At 41.4% G+C, this 17,061-nt stretch overlaps 1 protein-coding gene across 6 annotated transcripts in view; it reads left to right on the forward strand.

The window, feature by feature from the left end:
- ZNF143 (zinc finger protein 143) overlaps window positions 1-16,456 on the forward strand; it is a 61,663-nt gene extending 45,207 nt beyond the window's left edge. For all 6 annotated transcript variants that reach the window (XM_082683090.1, XM_082683091.1, XM_082683089.1 and 3 more), the window contains exons 13-16: window positions 3,187-3,335; window positions 7,465-7,626; window positions 14,273-14,419; window positions 15,454-16,456. In XM_082683090.1, the coding sequence (XP_082539216.1) occupies window positions 3,187-3,335; window positions 7,465-7,626; window positions 14,273-14,419; window positions 15,454-15,537 (542 nt within the window). In that variant the 3' untranslated portion in view covers window positions 15,538-16,456. The remainder of the gene's footprint in view (window positions 1-3,186; window positions 3,336-7,464; window positions 7,627-14,272; window positions 14,420-15,453) is intronic.
- Window positions 16,457-17,061: the final 605 nt, after the last annotated feature.

Here is a 17,061-nt window from a genome sequence, read left to right on the forward strand (position 1 = left end):
TAAACTCTTGGGAAAAAACATTAGAGGATTGATTACATTCTGTAATTTCATAAGTGAGGAAGTAGAGTAAGTGAAGGTTTTCTTAAAAAAACAAAACCTAGGTTGTCCTGCTGGTCACCACATACCTCCTAAACAAGATAGATTTGAAAATGAAAAGAAATCATATTTTCCCATTCTTAGAGTGAAGCGTTGAAAAATTTTTAGGTGAAAAATGCTGGTTGGAGAATGAGGGGAAGAGCACATCATTTGCTCCCTGCTGCGGTGGTTCCCTGTAGTTCTTGTTTGTCTTTTCAGACGTCTGTCATGTGTCGAAGTAACAGCTCCTTCAGTCCTGGGTGCTGTGTTTTTGGCAAAGCGCTGTGAGTGCACACGGTCCAGTAGCCCCCCAAATGCTGGGTCCTTGCAGTTAGAAAGTAGGCTTTGTTTGTTTGTTTGTTTTTAAAACAGTCTTTAATGATGACAAGCTCAGGTTTTAAAATTCTTTTTTTTGTTGTTGTTTTAAGATTTTATTTTTTTGTCAGACAGAGAGAGCACAAGTAAGGGGAATGGGCAGAGGGAGAGGGACAAGCAGGCCTCCCACTGGGCAAGGAGCCGGATTCGGGGCTTGATCCCAGGACCCTGAGATCATGACCTGAGCCAAAGGCAGACACTCAACCCACTGAGCCAGCCAGGTGCCCTGGAAATTCTTTTTTTAAGCTTCTTCAGTCTCTCCCTTCAAAGTTGATCTTGCAGATGGTCTGAATTTCTTGTATTCTGGAAATAGTCCGTGAAATACTGGCGCATATTTTGTTAAAAAAATAATCAACAAAGATTGTTTTTCCAAGAATACCGATGTGTTTGCATTCCTTTCCTCTCGTATGATTCTTGAGGTTTTGTAGCCCATTCAGATCATAGTATCTGAATGGCTGTGACACAGAACAGACAGGCGTGAAGTAATGACTGCCGTGGAGATTACACGCCCGGGATCAGAGCCATATGCGTGCAAGCAACAGCCACTACCATGGAGAAGTACTCTTAAATTAGCATAAGTCCTTCCTTGAAGGAAAAAAAATAATCCCATATTTGCCCTTTTTCTGGCTTCGTGGGAGGTAGAAAGCCATAGAAGAGAAGGATCAGCAGGCTTCCTGGTTGCCAAGTATAGCAGTAATGGACTGTTGAAATTGCTGTTTACTTGCTGGTTCTTTATGAAATAAAGAAGTGGATGGGGGTTCCTGTTCTGTCCCTCATTAAATGATTAACCTTACCCCAGATAATATGCCATTACCTTGTCTTTACACAATGTGGTCATTGTGTACTGATGACTTGCAATCAGTCACTTGTGTTAAAGAGTAAGTAATTTAGTATTATAGTAGTTTCTGTTGACACCACATTCTGGTTTTGTGGTTAATGTTTATGAAGATTGTCTTATCATTTTTAACAGCTTCTTAAGTGACTGCAAGAACTTCATGCATACTTGCCCTGTTGGAAGGGTAGTTTGCCAGGCAGTCTTCCTGTCCTGTACCCCCCATGCCCTGGCACACATGCATGGTATCACAGAATGACTCCAAGTCACAAGAATAAAAGGGGTCTCCAAGAATAAAAGGACTCCAAGAATAAAAGGGGTCTCCCAAAATTAGGAGTTTTTTTTTAAGACTACTTATTTATTTGAGAGAGGGAGAAAGAGATATCCTGAGCAGGGGGAGGGACAAAGGGAGAGGGAAGAGCAGGCTCCCCGCTGAGCAGGGATCCTGATGTGGGGCTCCATCCCAGGACTGATCAAGACTTCAGCGGAAGTCTGATGCTTATCCAACTGAGCCACCCAGACACCCTGGAAATTAGAACATTTAAATTTGATTTGGAAAGCTTCGGTTTGGTCTGCTTTGATTCAGTTTGGCTCTACAAAAGTGGAGGTGGAAGAATTGGAAAGAGGTGCTGGAAGCCATTTTTATGATTTGGAATATAATACCTATACACTTTATCTATACAAGTATTTCTGTCGTGTTTAAAATATTGTCTTTTTATTTTTTTTTTAAGATTTTATTTATTTATTTGACAGAGAGAGAGATCACAAGCAGGCAGAGAGAGAAGGAAGCAGGTTGCCCGCTAGGCAGAGATCCCGATGTGGGGCTCAGTCCCAGGACCCCGAGATCATGGCCCGAGCCTAAGGCAGACGCTCAACCACTGAGCCATCCAGCCGCCCCAAATATTGTCTGTTTTTGAAATGCAAATCAGAACTACACTGCAACAGAATGACTAAAATCACACAGGTGTTGGTGAGAAAAGAACCCTTGTACACTGCTGGTGGGAATGCAAACTGGTGCAGACACTGTGGAAAACAGTATGAAGGTTTGTCAAAAAAGTTAAAAATAGAATTACCCTATGATTCAGTAATCAAATTACTGGGTATTTACCTGAAGAATACAAAAACACAAGGGGCACCTGGGCATCTCTGTTGGTTGGGTAACAACTTTTGGTTTCAGCTCAAGTCAGGATCTCAGGCTTGTGAGACTGAGCTCTGAGTCGGGCTCCAGCTCAGTGTGGAGTCTGCTTGAGATTCTTACCCTCTCTCTCCCTCTGTCCCTCCCACTCATGCTCTTATTCACCCTGTGTTTATAGCAGCATTATTTACAGTAGCCAAGGTATGGAAGCAGCCCAAGTGTCTGTCCATCAATTGATGAGTGGATAAAGATGTACACACACACACACACACACACACGACAGAATGTTATTCAGCTATAAAAAGGAATGTAATCTTGCCATTTACAATGACATGGATGGAGGCAAAGAGTATATGCTAAGTGGAATAAGTCAGAAAAAGAGAAATACCATGTGATTTCACTCATATGGAATATAAGAAACAAAACAAATGAGCAAGGGGAATAAAGGAGAGACAAAACAAGAAATAGACTCTTAACTATGCCAAGCAAACTGATGGTTACCAGATGGAAGGTAGGCAGGGAGGGGGTGGGTGAAATAGGGGACGGGGGTTAAGGAGTATTGTGATGAGCACCGGGTGATGTATGGAAGTGATGAATTGTACGTCTGAAGCCAATATCGCACTGTGTGTTAATGAACAGGAATTAAAACAAAAATTTAGGAAAAGATAAATAAGAAATATTCAAAGTGATTTAAAAAAGAAAATATATCCTCTGTTTTCTAAACAGCTTGGTTGGTTGGTCAAACAAATGATTCATTTGTTTTAAATAGGTCAAAGTGAAGATGTTCTTAAAGGGTCCCAGATCACGTATGTTACAGGCGTGGAAGGGGATGATGTTGTGTCTACACAAGTAGCCACGGTGACACAGTCCGGGTTGAGTCAACAAGTTACACTTATATCCCAGGATGGGACTCAGCATGTGAGTATCCACCAAAAGCCAAACGAGTTAAATAATATTTCTTTGAACATGGACATGGAAGGCAGGTTCAGCCCCAACTGAGGAAAGCCTTGAATATCAACTCCTTAAAAAAAAAAAAAAAAAAAAAAAGAATATCAACTCCTAGGCTGTGTGAGAGCTAAAGGTGTTCCTGTAGGCCACTGAGAGAGGCTCCGTACAGGGGCATTAGGAGAGGGAGGATGCCTGTGACTCCAGCGTTGGTACTGTTGGAGTGATATTGGTATAGTTACTGGTATAGTTCAAAGGTAATGTGATAAAGGTCAGAACCACAGTGAAATTGAGGGCTTGAAAAGTAAATGGTTCATGAGAAATATAAATCCGAGAAGGGTTAGGATTATTTAGTAGTTGATTAAATCCAGGAGGTAAGATTGATAAACCAGTAGAGCCTTGTCTGAGGAGATGAGGATAGGGAAGCAGCATTGAAAGATCCTGGGAGGGGGTGCCCGACGGGCTCAGTCAGTGGGGTATGTGACTCTTAATCTTGGGGTTGTGAGTTCAAGCCCCACATTCAGTGTAGGAATGACTTAAAAATAAAATCTTAAAAAAAAAAAAAAAAGTCCTGGAAAGTTAGCAATGGGCAAAACTGTAAAATTTCCAGCATGTGATTTTCTCCCTACCTGGAGTTAATGGGAGTTCACTTAACTTACCTCCCAGAATTAATGGACCAAGTATCTTTATTTCCCGGGGTAAAGCCATGTAATTGTTATTCTCCAAATAATTGGTTTCTAGATGCCACTAGCCTAAAATAATCCAGATTTGATTTCTTTTTTTTTTTTTAAGATTTTATTTATTTATTTCACAGAGAGATCACAAGTAAGCAGAGAGGTAGGCTTAGAAAGAGGAAGGAGCAGGCTCCCTGCTGAGCAGAGAGCCTGAAACGGGGCTCGATCCCAGGACCCTGAGATCATGACCTGAGCTGAAGGTGGAGGCTTAACCCACTGAGCCACCCAGGCACCCCACTGATTTCATTTTTAATCTCCAATTAAGGCTGTCTTAGTACCTGATAGAAATAGACATGGGACTCTTTATCCACCTATAACTGTCTTCCATGGAGAACTCTCTCTTTCCCTGTCTTTCTCAGAGCTTACCTCCCTACCCCATGATGAATCTGCCTTCGTGTTGGTAACTGTTACTATGCTGATGTTAATTAGGAGACAGAACATGTTCAGGATTGGCAAGTTCAAGGTGTTTTTACCATCCCATTCATTCCCTCCCCCATCACAACACTACTTCCTTACCATATTCTTTGTCCACTCGTTGCCATGAAAGATTAAATATATTTACTAATGCAGTTTTTTTTTTAAAGATTTTATTTATTTATTTGACAGAGAGAGATCACAAGTGATGGAGAGGCAGGCAGAGAGAGAGAGAGAGAGAGAGAAGCAGGCTCCCTGCTGAGCAGAGAGCCTGATGTGGGACTCGATCCCAGGACCCTGAGATCATGACCCGAGCCGAAGGCAGCGGCCCAACCCACTGAGCCACCCAGGCGCCCTACTAATGCAGTTTTAATTTAGCATCAAACCCAAGACTTTCTTGAACTAGATCAAACAGACAGAGACCCTCTTGAAGTCATGCTAGGTAACCTTCCTCCCTCCTGATACAGGAGAATTTCCCGCTACAGCAGCCCCCAAATAGATAAGGCAATTTCTTTCGTAAGAGGCACTCTGTTCCATTGTTGGATAATTCTGTTGTTTATCAGACTGGAACCTACTGTTGTCAACCACTCTTGGCTACTCTCTGACCAGATAAAATGAATCTCATCCCCCTTCATGTGTTCCAGAACAGCTATTTTCCTTATCGTGAGGTATTTTCTCCACATGTAGCCTTCCCATTTCCTTCAGGGATTAGATATTTTCTTCCATTCCTTTAGTCAATTAAATAGTAAACAATTACTGAATTCTACCCAGTACCAGATATTTTGATAGACTTCATGTGGGGAGTACAGAAAGTAGGGGTGGGTATCATAGTCTAGTAGGAGAGAGCTATTCCTAAATGACCAATAACTTCTTATAATGATGGTCATATGATTGAGGGATGTGTAAAGCACAGTGTCATCCTGGAGGAAGAAGTAAATAATTCTTTTTTTTTTTTTTAAGATTTTATTTATTTATTTGACACAGAGAGACACAGCGAGAGAGGGAACACAAGCAGGGTGGGTGGGAGAGGGAGAAGCAGGCTTCCTGCTGAGCAGGGAGCCTGATGTGGGGCTCGATTCTAGAACCCCGGAATCATGACCTGAGCCAAAGGCAGACACTTAATGACTGAGCCATCCAGGTGCCCCAGGAGTAAATAATTCTTCCAGAAGGAATGTTGGAAGCCCTTATGGAGAATGGGCATTTTTTTTTTTTAAGATTGATTTATTTATTAGAAAGCAAGCATGAGTGCAGGGGGAGGGGCAGAGGAAAAGGGAGAAGCAGACTCCCTGACGAACAGGGAGCCCAGAGTGGGGCTCATCCCAGGATTCTGAGATCACAACTTGAACTGAAGTCAGACACTTAACCAACGGAGCCACCCACGTACCCCAAGAGTGGCCATTTAGTTGGATCATGAAGAATTTTCATAGTTTGGCAGGCAGAATGAAGGGATGGGAAAAGTCACGAAGATATAACAGAATATGACACTCAGGAACTGCAGATAGTTAATTGTGGCTAGGAATGCCAGATGCTGGTTTCGAAGTAGTAGAAGATGAGTCTGGAGAAGCTGTTAAAGGCCATATTGCAAAAGACTTGTAAGAAGTCTGAATTCTGGGGTGCCTGGGTGGCTCAGTGGGTTAAGCCGCTGCCTTCGGCTCAGGTCATGATCTCAGGGTCCTGGGATCGAGTCCCGCATGGGGCTCTCTGCTCAGCAGGGAGCCTGCTTCCTCCTCTCTCTCTCTCTGCCTGCCTCTCCGACTACTTGTGATTTCTCTCTGTCAAATAAATAAATAAAATCTTAAAAAAAAAAAAAAAAAAGAAGTCTGAATTCTGGGGCACCTGGGTGGCTCAATAGGTTAAAGCCTCTGCCTTCGGCTCGGGTCATGATCCCAGGGTCCTAGGATCACGCCCACATCGGGCTCTTTCTGCTCAGTGGGGAGCCTGCTTCTCCCTCTCTCTCTGCCTGCCTCTCTGCCTACTTGTGATCTCTGTCTGTCAAATAAATAAATATAAATAAAAATCTCTAAAAAAGAAGTCTGAACTCTAGTAATGGGAGGTCACTGGGGATATAAGGAGGGAGCATAATGAAATGAAATTTGGGTTTTTTTTTTGAGATTTTATTTATTTCTTTGACAGAGAAAGAGACACAGTGAGAAAGGAAACACAAGGAGGGGGAGTGGGAGAGAAAAGCAGGCTTTCCACTTAGCAGGGAGCCAGATGCAGGGCTTCATCCCAGGATCCTGGAATCACGACCTGAGCTGAGAGCAGCAAACACTTAACTACTGAGACACCCAGGTGCCCCGAAATTTGTTTTCTTAAAAAGGTGTCAAGGTAGAGGATGGTTTAGATAAGGTTAGACTGGATCCCTAGGAAGAAGTTATATTATTGCAGGAGGTCAGACGAGAGGAAAATAAAGGTCTAAATGGGCAGTAGAGATGGAGAAGAGGAAATGTACTTCAGAAATAGTCAGTTTTGGGGCGCCTGGGTGGCTCAGTGGGTTAAAGCCTCTGCCTTCGGCTCAGGTCATGATCCCAGGGTCCTGGGATCGAGCCCCGCATCAGGCTCTCTGCTCAGCAGTTTTGGGCTACCTGGCTGGCTCAGTCGGTAGAACATGTGACTTTTGATCTCAGGGTTGTGAGTTCAAGCCCCACATTGAGTGTAGAGATTACTTAAAAATAAAACCTTTAAAAAACGAAAAGAAATAGTTTTTCTGATTATCTCTTTCTAAAAGAGTTTATTATTACTATTTGCTCCCTCAGAGTAGATTTATACAAGGATCAGGCCTAGTCCTCAATAAGTATTGCCAAATATTTGGAGCACCTGGCTGGCTTAGTCAGTACAACGTGTAACTCTTGATCTCAGGGTCATGAGTTCAAGCCCTACATTGGGCGTAGAGCTTATTTTAAAAACTGGAAAAAAAAGAGAGAGACTGATTTGTAAAATGCATTGTATTGCAGGTCAACATATCTCAAGCTGACATGCAAGCCATTGGCAATACCATCACAATGGTAACGCAGGATGGCACTCCCATTACAGTCCCGGCTCACGACGCAGTCATCTCCTCAGCAGGAACACACTCTGTTGCTATGGTTACAGCCGAGGGCACAGAAGGACAGCAGGTAATGATATTTTCTTTGGATATGAGTCAGTACACGTGTCAATATCATAACCGTTATGTAGATATGCAGTGTGATATGGTGTTATGAAGCACACAGACTTGGATTGAATCCCAGCTTTACAGCTCGTTAGCCACACAGCTCTGAGTCTCAGTTTTTCATCCTCTGTAAAAGAGGAGTGATTGTTGCATCCACACCAAAAGGCTGAGGTAAGGACTGAATGAGAAAGTGCGTATTAAGTAGTTAATACAAAGCCCCAGTGTATATTAAGGTGTTCGTTAATCGTAACCCCTCCAGTGATCATCATCAGATAGTTAGGAAAAGTTGATTTGCAAAATTTACTTTATTTAATATTTTGAATATGTAATATAGTCACATAGTTCAGAAATCAAAAAGTATACACAAGTGTGCAGTGGAAAGTCTTCCCCCTAGCCCTGCCTCCATCAACCTAGTTCTTGCCCCCGCAGAGATAATCCATGCTTGCTAGCTTCTTGTGTAGCCTTCCAGCAATTCATGAAGTGTATACAAACAAATACGGTCGTCTTCTCCCCTTCCTTTCTTTCTTATGGTAGTAAACTATACTGTTCTTCACCTTGTTTGTTTTTCTGTTTAACTTAATTATACATCTAGGCAATATTTCTGTTTCATTATACAGACCACTTCCTCATTTTTAAAAACTGTACCATGTTTCATTATATGAACACCATGGTTAAAAACTTGTGCTGTTTCAAACAACATATCACCTCATGCTCGTGTGACTTGGCATGTGTGTAAGTCTGCTAGGCAAATCCTGGAGTGCATTTATAATTGCGATAAGTAGTGCCAAGCTTCCATTCCACATGACAGTGCCCAGCCACATGACCACCAGCAGCATTTGAGACAGCCTCTTTCCCTTCTGTAGAGTCAACACAGTGGTATCGAATTTTTGCATTTTTGCCAATCTGATGTATCTCTTTGTAGTTTTAATTTTTCATTTCCTTCAAAATACAGGCTATTAATACATTTTACAGTTGTTCTTACGCTATGCTGAAAGCAGTGCTGAGATTTGCTGCAGCTGCCTTACCGTGTTCAGTGAAAGAGTCTGTCAAAAATAGTAGCTCTCATTCTTCATAAATTCATTTATAAATTCCATAGCCTCACAATCAAAATTCCAGTATGCTCCTTTGAAGATATTAAATAATCTCATTTTAAAATTTACATGAAAATGAAAGGACCTTTGATAAATAAAACAACCTAGAAAAAAGAACGAAGTTGAAGGTCTTTACACCTTGAAATACAAAACTCAGAATCATAAAGCTTCTGGAAGAAAAGTGAATATTTTTGTAACCCTAGGATAAAGATTTCTTAGGATAAAAAAAAGCACTACCGGGACGCCTGGGTGGCTCAGTTGGTTGGACGACTGCCTTCGGCTCAGGTCATGATCCCGGAGTCCCGGGATCGAGTCCCGCATTGGGCTCCTAGCTCCATGGGGAGTCTGCTTCTCCCTCTGACCTTCTCCTTGCTCATGCTCTCTCACTGTCTCTCTCTCAAATAAATAAATAAAATCTTAAAAAAAAAAAAAAGGCACTACCAATTTAAAAAAAAAGATAAATTGGACTTCATCAGAATTAATTCTGTTCACCAAAAGACCTCATTAAGAATGAGATTGGGAAAATTTCAGATTGGGAAAAATATATTCACACTATATATCTGACACTGGATTTATATTGAGAATATATAACAAAATTCTACATATCAACAGTAAAAAGATGAATAGCCTATTAAAAGTGAGCAAAATAAATACAATATTGTATTTTATTTTATTTAAAGATTTTATTTATTTATCTGATAGAGAATACCAGCAGGGGGAACAGCAGGCAGAGGGAAAGGGAGAGGCAGATTCCTCTCAGAGCAGAGAGCCTGCCTTGGTACTCGACCCTAGAACCCTAGGATCATGACCTGAGCCCATGGCAGACGCTTAACCATCTGAGCCACCCAGGCACCCTTATAATTTTTTTTTAATGAGCAAATCATTTGACTGTTCATTTGAACAGACCTCTCACAAAAGAAGATATAAAAATGGCCAGTAAGGGGCGCCTGGGTGGCTCAGTGGGTTAAGCCGCTGCCTTCGGCTCAGGTCATGATCCTGATCAGGGTCCTGGGATCGAGTCCCACATCGGGCTCTCTGCTCAGCAGGGAGCCTGCTTCCTCCTCTCTCTCTGCCTGCCTCTCTGCCTACTTGTGATCTCTCTCTCTCTGTCAAATAAATAAATGAATCTTTAAAAAAAAAAAAAAATGGCCAGTAAGAAGGGCACCTTGGTGGCTCAGTGGGTAAAAGCCTCTGCCTTTGGCTCAGGTCGTGATCCCAGGGTCCTGGGATGGAGCCCCGCATTGGGCTCTCTGCTCAGCAGGGACCCTGCTTCCCCCTCTCTCTCTGCCTGCCTCTCTGCCTACTTGTGATCTCTGTCTGTCAAATAAATAAATAAAAATCTTAAAAAAAAAGAATGGCCAGTAACAAAAAAGTGTTCAAATCTGTAGTTATCAAAGAAATGCAATTTAAAATCGCAATGAGATACCACCATTTCAGACACAGGAAGATTACTAAAACTGTGAAAAGACTAAGAAAATGGTAAAAATGCGAAGCAACTAGAACATTCGTATATGCTGGTGGGAGTGTAAAATGATATAACCGCTTTGAAGAACTGTTCGGTGGTTTCTTACACCCCACCACTCAGCAGTTCCACTAGAATACGTATCATATGATTTCACTTACATGGAATCCAAGAACAGACAAAACAAATCCATGGTGATGGAAATCAGAACATGCTGCTTGCCCAGGGGAAGGAAACTGATGGGATGCAATATGAAGGAACTGTCATCTCTATTGTTTTAGGTGATGGTTCTACAGATGTATCTAACAGCCAGAACTCAACAGAACACCTAAAGATTTGTGCATTTATTGCTTGTTAATTATAGTCTCTGCAAACACAGAAACAAAAGCAAAACCCAGCCACTAGCTTTCAGGCTGTCTTACGGAGTGGTCCTGGTCATTTCCATAAGTGTAGGATCCCTGGATGGCTGCACGGTACAGCATGGGTACATATACCTTATGCCAGTTAAGAGTTGCAGGTCTGGAAGGATAGTGACCCCAAAGCAAACATTCTTTTGTAGTTTATCTGTAGCCTGGGGAGTAGGAAAATTTTCAGGAGAGGCAGCTTTGAGGGCTGGAATGAAGCCAGGCAGCTTCCAGCAACCAGGAATACTACAACAGGAGTGGGGGTTTCGTTGGAGGACCAGATGCCCCCATGGCTTCTGCTGCTGCAACTGTAGGCCATTGGGCGAATGTCTGCTATCCATTTGGGGTGTCCAGACACCACCTGTGAATTATCTGTAACGCTTAAATTGCCTAGTTCTTCACATGCATGAGAAGAAAGCAAATGGTCCTTCACTGGCTTTTCTTTTTGTGTGTGTGTGTGTGTGTGTATAGAGTTAGGATTATAATTTTGGGCTTGTCATCCATTCTTCGACTCAGTTTTGTAGATGCCTCTGGAATCCTAGTTAGCAGGTAGAGAGAGAAGAGTCCATGCTCTCCATCTGTTTTATTTTATTTATTTATTTTTTTTTTTAAGATTTTATTTATTTATTTGTCAGAGAGAGAGAGAGTGAGAGCGAGCACAGGCAGACAGAGTGGAAGGCAGAGTCAGAGGGAGAAGCAGGCTCCCTGCGGAGCAAGTAGCCGGATGTGGGACTCAATCCCAGGACGCTGGGATCATGACCTGAGCCGAAGGCAGCTGCTTAACCAACTGAGCCACCCAGGCGTCCCTCTCCATCTGTTTTAGTTTGAGATTACGAAAATAATAAATATTCCCAGTGTAATAGAATAGAAAGTCAGGAAACAAACTCTCACACAGTCAGTCAGTTAAATTTCAACAATTAAAATTTGACCATTCAGTGGGAAAGGATGGTCATTTAAACAAATGGTGCTGGGAAAATTATATCCACTTGAGAAGGAGTGAAGTTCAACCCTTACATTATAGCATATATAAAAAATAACTCAAAATATTTTAAAGACCTAAATTTAAGAGCTAAAACTACATAATGCTTAGAGGAAAATATAGATGAAAATCTTCATGACCTGGATTAGCGAATTATTTCTTATAAAGCAGAGGCAATGAAAGAAACATAATCAAACTTGTTCAAAATGAAAAACTTCACTCACTAATTAGAATTTAAAGAAAATTTTGAAAAAGAAAAAATATATATATAAAATAAAATAAAAAATTAAAGACTTTGTGCATCAGAGGCCAGGACCAGGAGAGTGAAAAGACAATCTACTTAATGAGAGGAAGGTATTTGCAAATTATATATGTGATAAGGGATGAATATTTAGAATAAAGACTTTATATAACTCAACGACAAAAAAATAAAAAAACTAAGCCACCCAGTTTAAGCCAGAACAAATGACTTGAACAGACATTTCTCCATCAAGATTTAGAGATGGCCAATTAACTCATGAAAAGATGTTCCACATCATTAGTCATCAGGGAAATACGAATCAAAACCACACTGACATACCACTTTGCTCCCATTAGGTTGGGCTATTATTCAAAAGTCAGTAACAAGTGTTGCTGAGGATCCAACTCAAAAATTGGAACTCTGGTGCATTGCTCATGGGAATGTAAAATGATGCAATACTATGGAAAACAGTATAGCAGTTCTGGGTGCCTGAATGGCTCAGTTGATTAAGTGTCTGACTCTTGGTTTCAGCTCAGGTCGTGATCTCAGGGTTGTGAGATCGAGCCCCGCGTCAGGCTCTGTGCTGAGCATGGAGTCTGCTTGGAATTCTCTCTCTCCTTCTGCCCTGTTCACACTTTCTCTCTCTCTTTCTCTAAAATAAATGAGTGGGGCACCTGGGTGGCTCAGTGGGTTGGGGCCTCTGCCTTCGGTTCGGGTCATGGTCCTGGAGTCCTGAGATCAAGCCCTGCATCGGGCTCTCTGCTTAGCGGGGAGCCTGCTTCCCCCACCCCCCAACCTGCCTCTGCCTACTTGTAATATCTGTCTGTCAAATAAATAAATAAAATCTTAAAAATAAATAAACAAATAAATAAATAAATAAAATCTTAAAAAAAAAAATTGAACGTAAGGGGGTGCCTGGCCGGCTCAGTTGGTAGAGTGTGTGACTCTTGATCTTGGGTCATTGAGTTCAAGCTCCCTATTGGGCATAGATAGAGCCTACTTAATGGACATAGAATTACATGTGATCCTGTAATTCCACTTGTAGCAATATATTCAAAGTAATTAAAAATAGAGACTCAGGGACGCCTGGGTGGCTCAGTTGGTTGGGCAGCTGCCTTCGGCTCAGGTCATGGTCCCAGCCTCCTGGGATCGAGTCCCGCATCGGGCTCCTTGCTCAGCAGGGAGCCTGCTTCTCCCTCTGCCTCTGCCTGCCATTCTGTCTGCCTGTGCTTGCTCTCTCCCCCCATCTCTCTCTGATAAATAAATAAAATCTTAAAAAAAAAAAATAGAGACTCAAACTAAAAATCTGCTGTAATCGGGGCACCTGGCAGGTTCAGTCAGTGGAGCATATGGCCCTTGATCTCAAGGTTATGAGTTCGAGCCCCACAGTGGGCTTAGAAATTACTTAAAAATAACATATTTTTTTAAAAATCTACTATACTCTTTTGATGTTAAAATAACTAGTCTCGACATTTAGAACTACTTACTTTGTGTATGTATGTATGTGTGTGTGTGTGTGTACAGAGTTAGGATTACAATTTTGTGCTTGTCGTCCATCTAACACTGTGTTCTGAGCACTTTCTTATACCAATTAAATGGTCTTTTAAAAGGATTTTTATCATTTGTAAAGTAATCCATCAAATGACCTTATTAACTCATGCCATATACAGAAATTGTTGTATAAGACTTTGGTTATATTCATAGGAGTAAATTCTAGACATGGAATTATTGAATTAATGGTATAAAGTATTTTAAGCTGTTTGCTACATACTGCCAAATTGTTTTCCAAAAAGTTTGAACAATTATGTCATGGGTCTAAACGCTTCCTGGTTCTTCTGTACTCTTCTTGCTAGAATTGAGGATTTTTTTTTATATTTGCATAATTCACAAGCAAAAGTTGAATTCTGTTTTTATTCTCATTTGTCTGACCATTAACAAGGTTTTTCATATCAGCCTACAATGTTTTTTCTTAATTGTGGTACAATTTACATACAATGAAACATACAGATCTTTTTTTTTTTTAAGATTTTATTTATTTACTTGACAGATCACAACTAGGCAGAGAGGCGGGGAGGGGGGTGGGGAAGCAGACTCCCCACTGAGTAGAGAGAGCCCAATACGGGGCTCAATCCCAGGACTGAGCCCTGTGTGGGGCTGCGTGCTCAGCGGGGAGGGAGTCTACTGGAGATTCTCTCTTTCCCTCTCCCCCTGCCCCTCCCCCTGCTCTGCTGTCTCTATATAAAATAAACAAATCTTTAAAAAAAAGAAGAAGAGTCTAGAATAGACAATATGTAAGTTCTCTTCCAGCTTTAGGCTTCTACAAGTCTGTGGTCAGAAGGGAGTTTTTCCTTTCAGATCCAAAGACAGTCCCTTGTATTAAGCGGAATTTAATGTACTTAATCATAGCTTTCCTTTTGTGTCCTTTTTGATAAAGGTTGCAATTGTGGCTCAGGACTTGGCAGCGTTCCATACTGCCTCATCAGAAATGGGGCACCAACAGCACAGCCATCACTTAGTCACCACAGAAACCAGGCCTCTGACCTTAGTGGCCACATCCAACGGCACCCAGATTGCAGTTCAGGTGAGTATGGTGACAGCCGGACTCCGTAGCTCTCGGCCTCTTACACTGCCTTTCATTCATAACCTTCACAGGAGGCAGGACACAGAATAATGTGTGGCACTTAGCTCCTTGAAGAGAACTGCTGTTTGCGGTGCACTCGAAAAGACCGGCACTTTGTTCTCTAGTATCTCTGCGTGTTTTAGGGGTTTATAGCAAGAAAAAAGAAAAGCTGCTGGTAAACATCCCAGCGTGCCCCCACCCAGCCATCTTTACTTTCCAAATAAGTCTCATTAGGTGGATTCTGTAAAGCACTTAAGAGCTCCTCCTTGCAAATGAACCTCGTGTAAACAGAGACCCTAAGTTAATCCCCTGAGAGTCCCTGCACAGCTGTATTTCACACTGGGGGGAAATCAGAAGACAGAAAAAACTCTTCTTGGGGAAGTCACTGGATTGAAGCTGAGAGTCTAGAATGCTAGGCGCAGATTACCTTTCCTGGGGAAGAGTTGTTTCTCATGTATTTACTTGGAAAAGAGAACACATTCAGGAAAATGCTGACCATTGGTTTTAATTTAGTTTATGGGCACAGAAGCCAAAGGCGCAGGGTGTTCTCAGTGCCCCCATTGGAAAAGATGAGCACCTTTTTTCTGTTGTACGAGTGAAGGTTTATCAAAATCCTACAGAAAGAAGTTACATCATTCTCCTGCAAGGATTTTTTTTTTTAAGCTCTTAATGATTGGATCAGCAGTAGTGTCTTAAGTCCAGCTGTCAGAATTACAGAAAGAAATTTTTCTTCTGGGGGCACCTGGGTGTCTTAGTCGATTAAGCATTTGCCTTCAGCTCAGGTCATGATCCCTGGGTCCATGATCCCTCTGCTCAGCGGGATCCTGCTTCTGCCTCTCCCTCTGCCTGCAGCTCCCCCTTCTTGTGCTGTCTCTTTCTCTCTCTCTCTCTGTGAAATAAATAAAAGTCTTGATTTTTTTTTTTTTTAAACTTCTGGCATATACTATTTCTTTGGTATTATCTTAACTATGCCCATGTGTTTGTTCCTGTTCCAGCTCGGAGAACAGCCATCTCTGGAAGAAGCCATCAGAATAGCATCTAGAATCCAACAAGGAGAAACGCCAGGGTTGGATGATTAGTCCTCGAAACAGTGGAGCACTACATTGGGAGGAGCCTTTCATCTTCAGGCAGCAGACATCCGAGAGCCCGGGCCCAGGAAAATTAGAGTTTTTCCATTCCTGACATACTGTACACATTTTTATGCAAGAGTGGAGAACATTTTATTCTTGATGCTTTTGTGTATATAACTCTTGGAATAGATTCCCAAACTGATTCATTGTGTACAAGGATGTATGAAATTAGGGCAATACGGTAAATTTTCACGTTACTCTTTTATCACTTTGCAAACTCCTAGAGTCTACGTGCAAGATCAGTGGAGTCTTTCGGAGTCTTATGATGGATTTTTAACTTACTGTGAAAAAATAAAATAAAGGCTGTATCTAAAACGTCAAAGGTTCTATACTTCAAACAATCAATTCCAAAAGCCATCATGGATAATAAAGGATGTAAAGCCTTCAGATATTTCCCCAAGTTTAATAGAGTGTCTGCAGTTTTTGTTCTACTGTATACTTGTATGTTTTTATTTGTACCTCACGGTTTGAAGACTATTCATTACAGTTTCCATCCCTGTTAAAATACCACCTCTTCAAGCTGAAATGCTAATTATATTGAATTGGATCCATTACATTGGATTATGTATGAAATGACAAAGTTTGGTTATTTAAAATTAAAAAGTTAAATCCAGTGCTTTGGTTTTGTTAAAGATTTTACTTAGCGTTCAATTTTTTGTTACTGTTTTTTAAAAATAATGAACTATCAAAGTTTGACCACAGGCTGGAGCCCGGGATAACAGTGCTGTAATTGAAAATGGCTTTACTCTGAAAATTAGGTTAGTGGGTCGGTGTAAATTATTTATTTTTGCTTATGTACTTTTGTTTTAAAGCTTATTTACCCTAAAGTTTATTATTAATTTTGAATACAGCGATTTTTAAATTGTTACCTTTACCTTTGTTTTATTAAACTCGTATGGGGGTGGGGGAAAGTGTTGCAGAAAACACCACCAATGGCATCAATTATAACCCAACACACGTATATCGGGAGTATGTTGTTGATCAAGCACAGAATAAGTATTTTTTCATACATTTTAATTTGTGAAATACAAAGGATTTATTATCCCCCTTTGTATAAGCGGAAACAGTTTCCAAAGAAGCTAAATGCCTTCTGGGGCCTCTGGCTGTGCAGAAGGAGGGCAAAGACAGGGCAAAACCCAGACTTTGTGACCCCTCATCCCACAAGCCTTCACCACTCCGAAACTGTGCCTTCTCAGATGACAGTTTGTGGCAGAGATGATCAAGATGAGCTCTGGTGTTTTCTGATTGCCTAATGACCTGAGCACTTGAAAAACCAGGTCTGATGTCAGAGATTCAGCTTAGGGGCCACCAAGGTCCCTAAAAAGGGGGGTTGAGTGAGGGAAGGTTTGTCTTGCAATAACCACTCCTTCACTGTGGTTCACTGTGCTTTGTTTGCCAGAGAACTGAAATGGGGCTCGTGTTTCATTCCAAGCTTTACAGTAAAAAAGGGAAAACTGTTGTACTGTTTTCTTC

This window comes from Mustela nivalis (genome assembly GCF_964662115.1).
Source record: "Mustela nivalis genome assembly, chromosome: 9".
Classification (NCBI taxonomy): Eukaryota; Metazoa; Chordata; class Mammalia; order Carnivora; family Mustelidae; genus Mustela; species Mustela nivalis.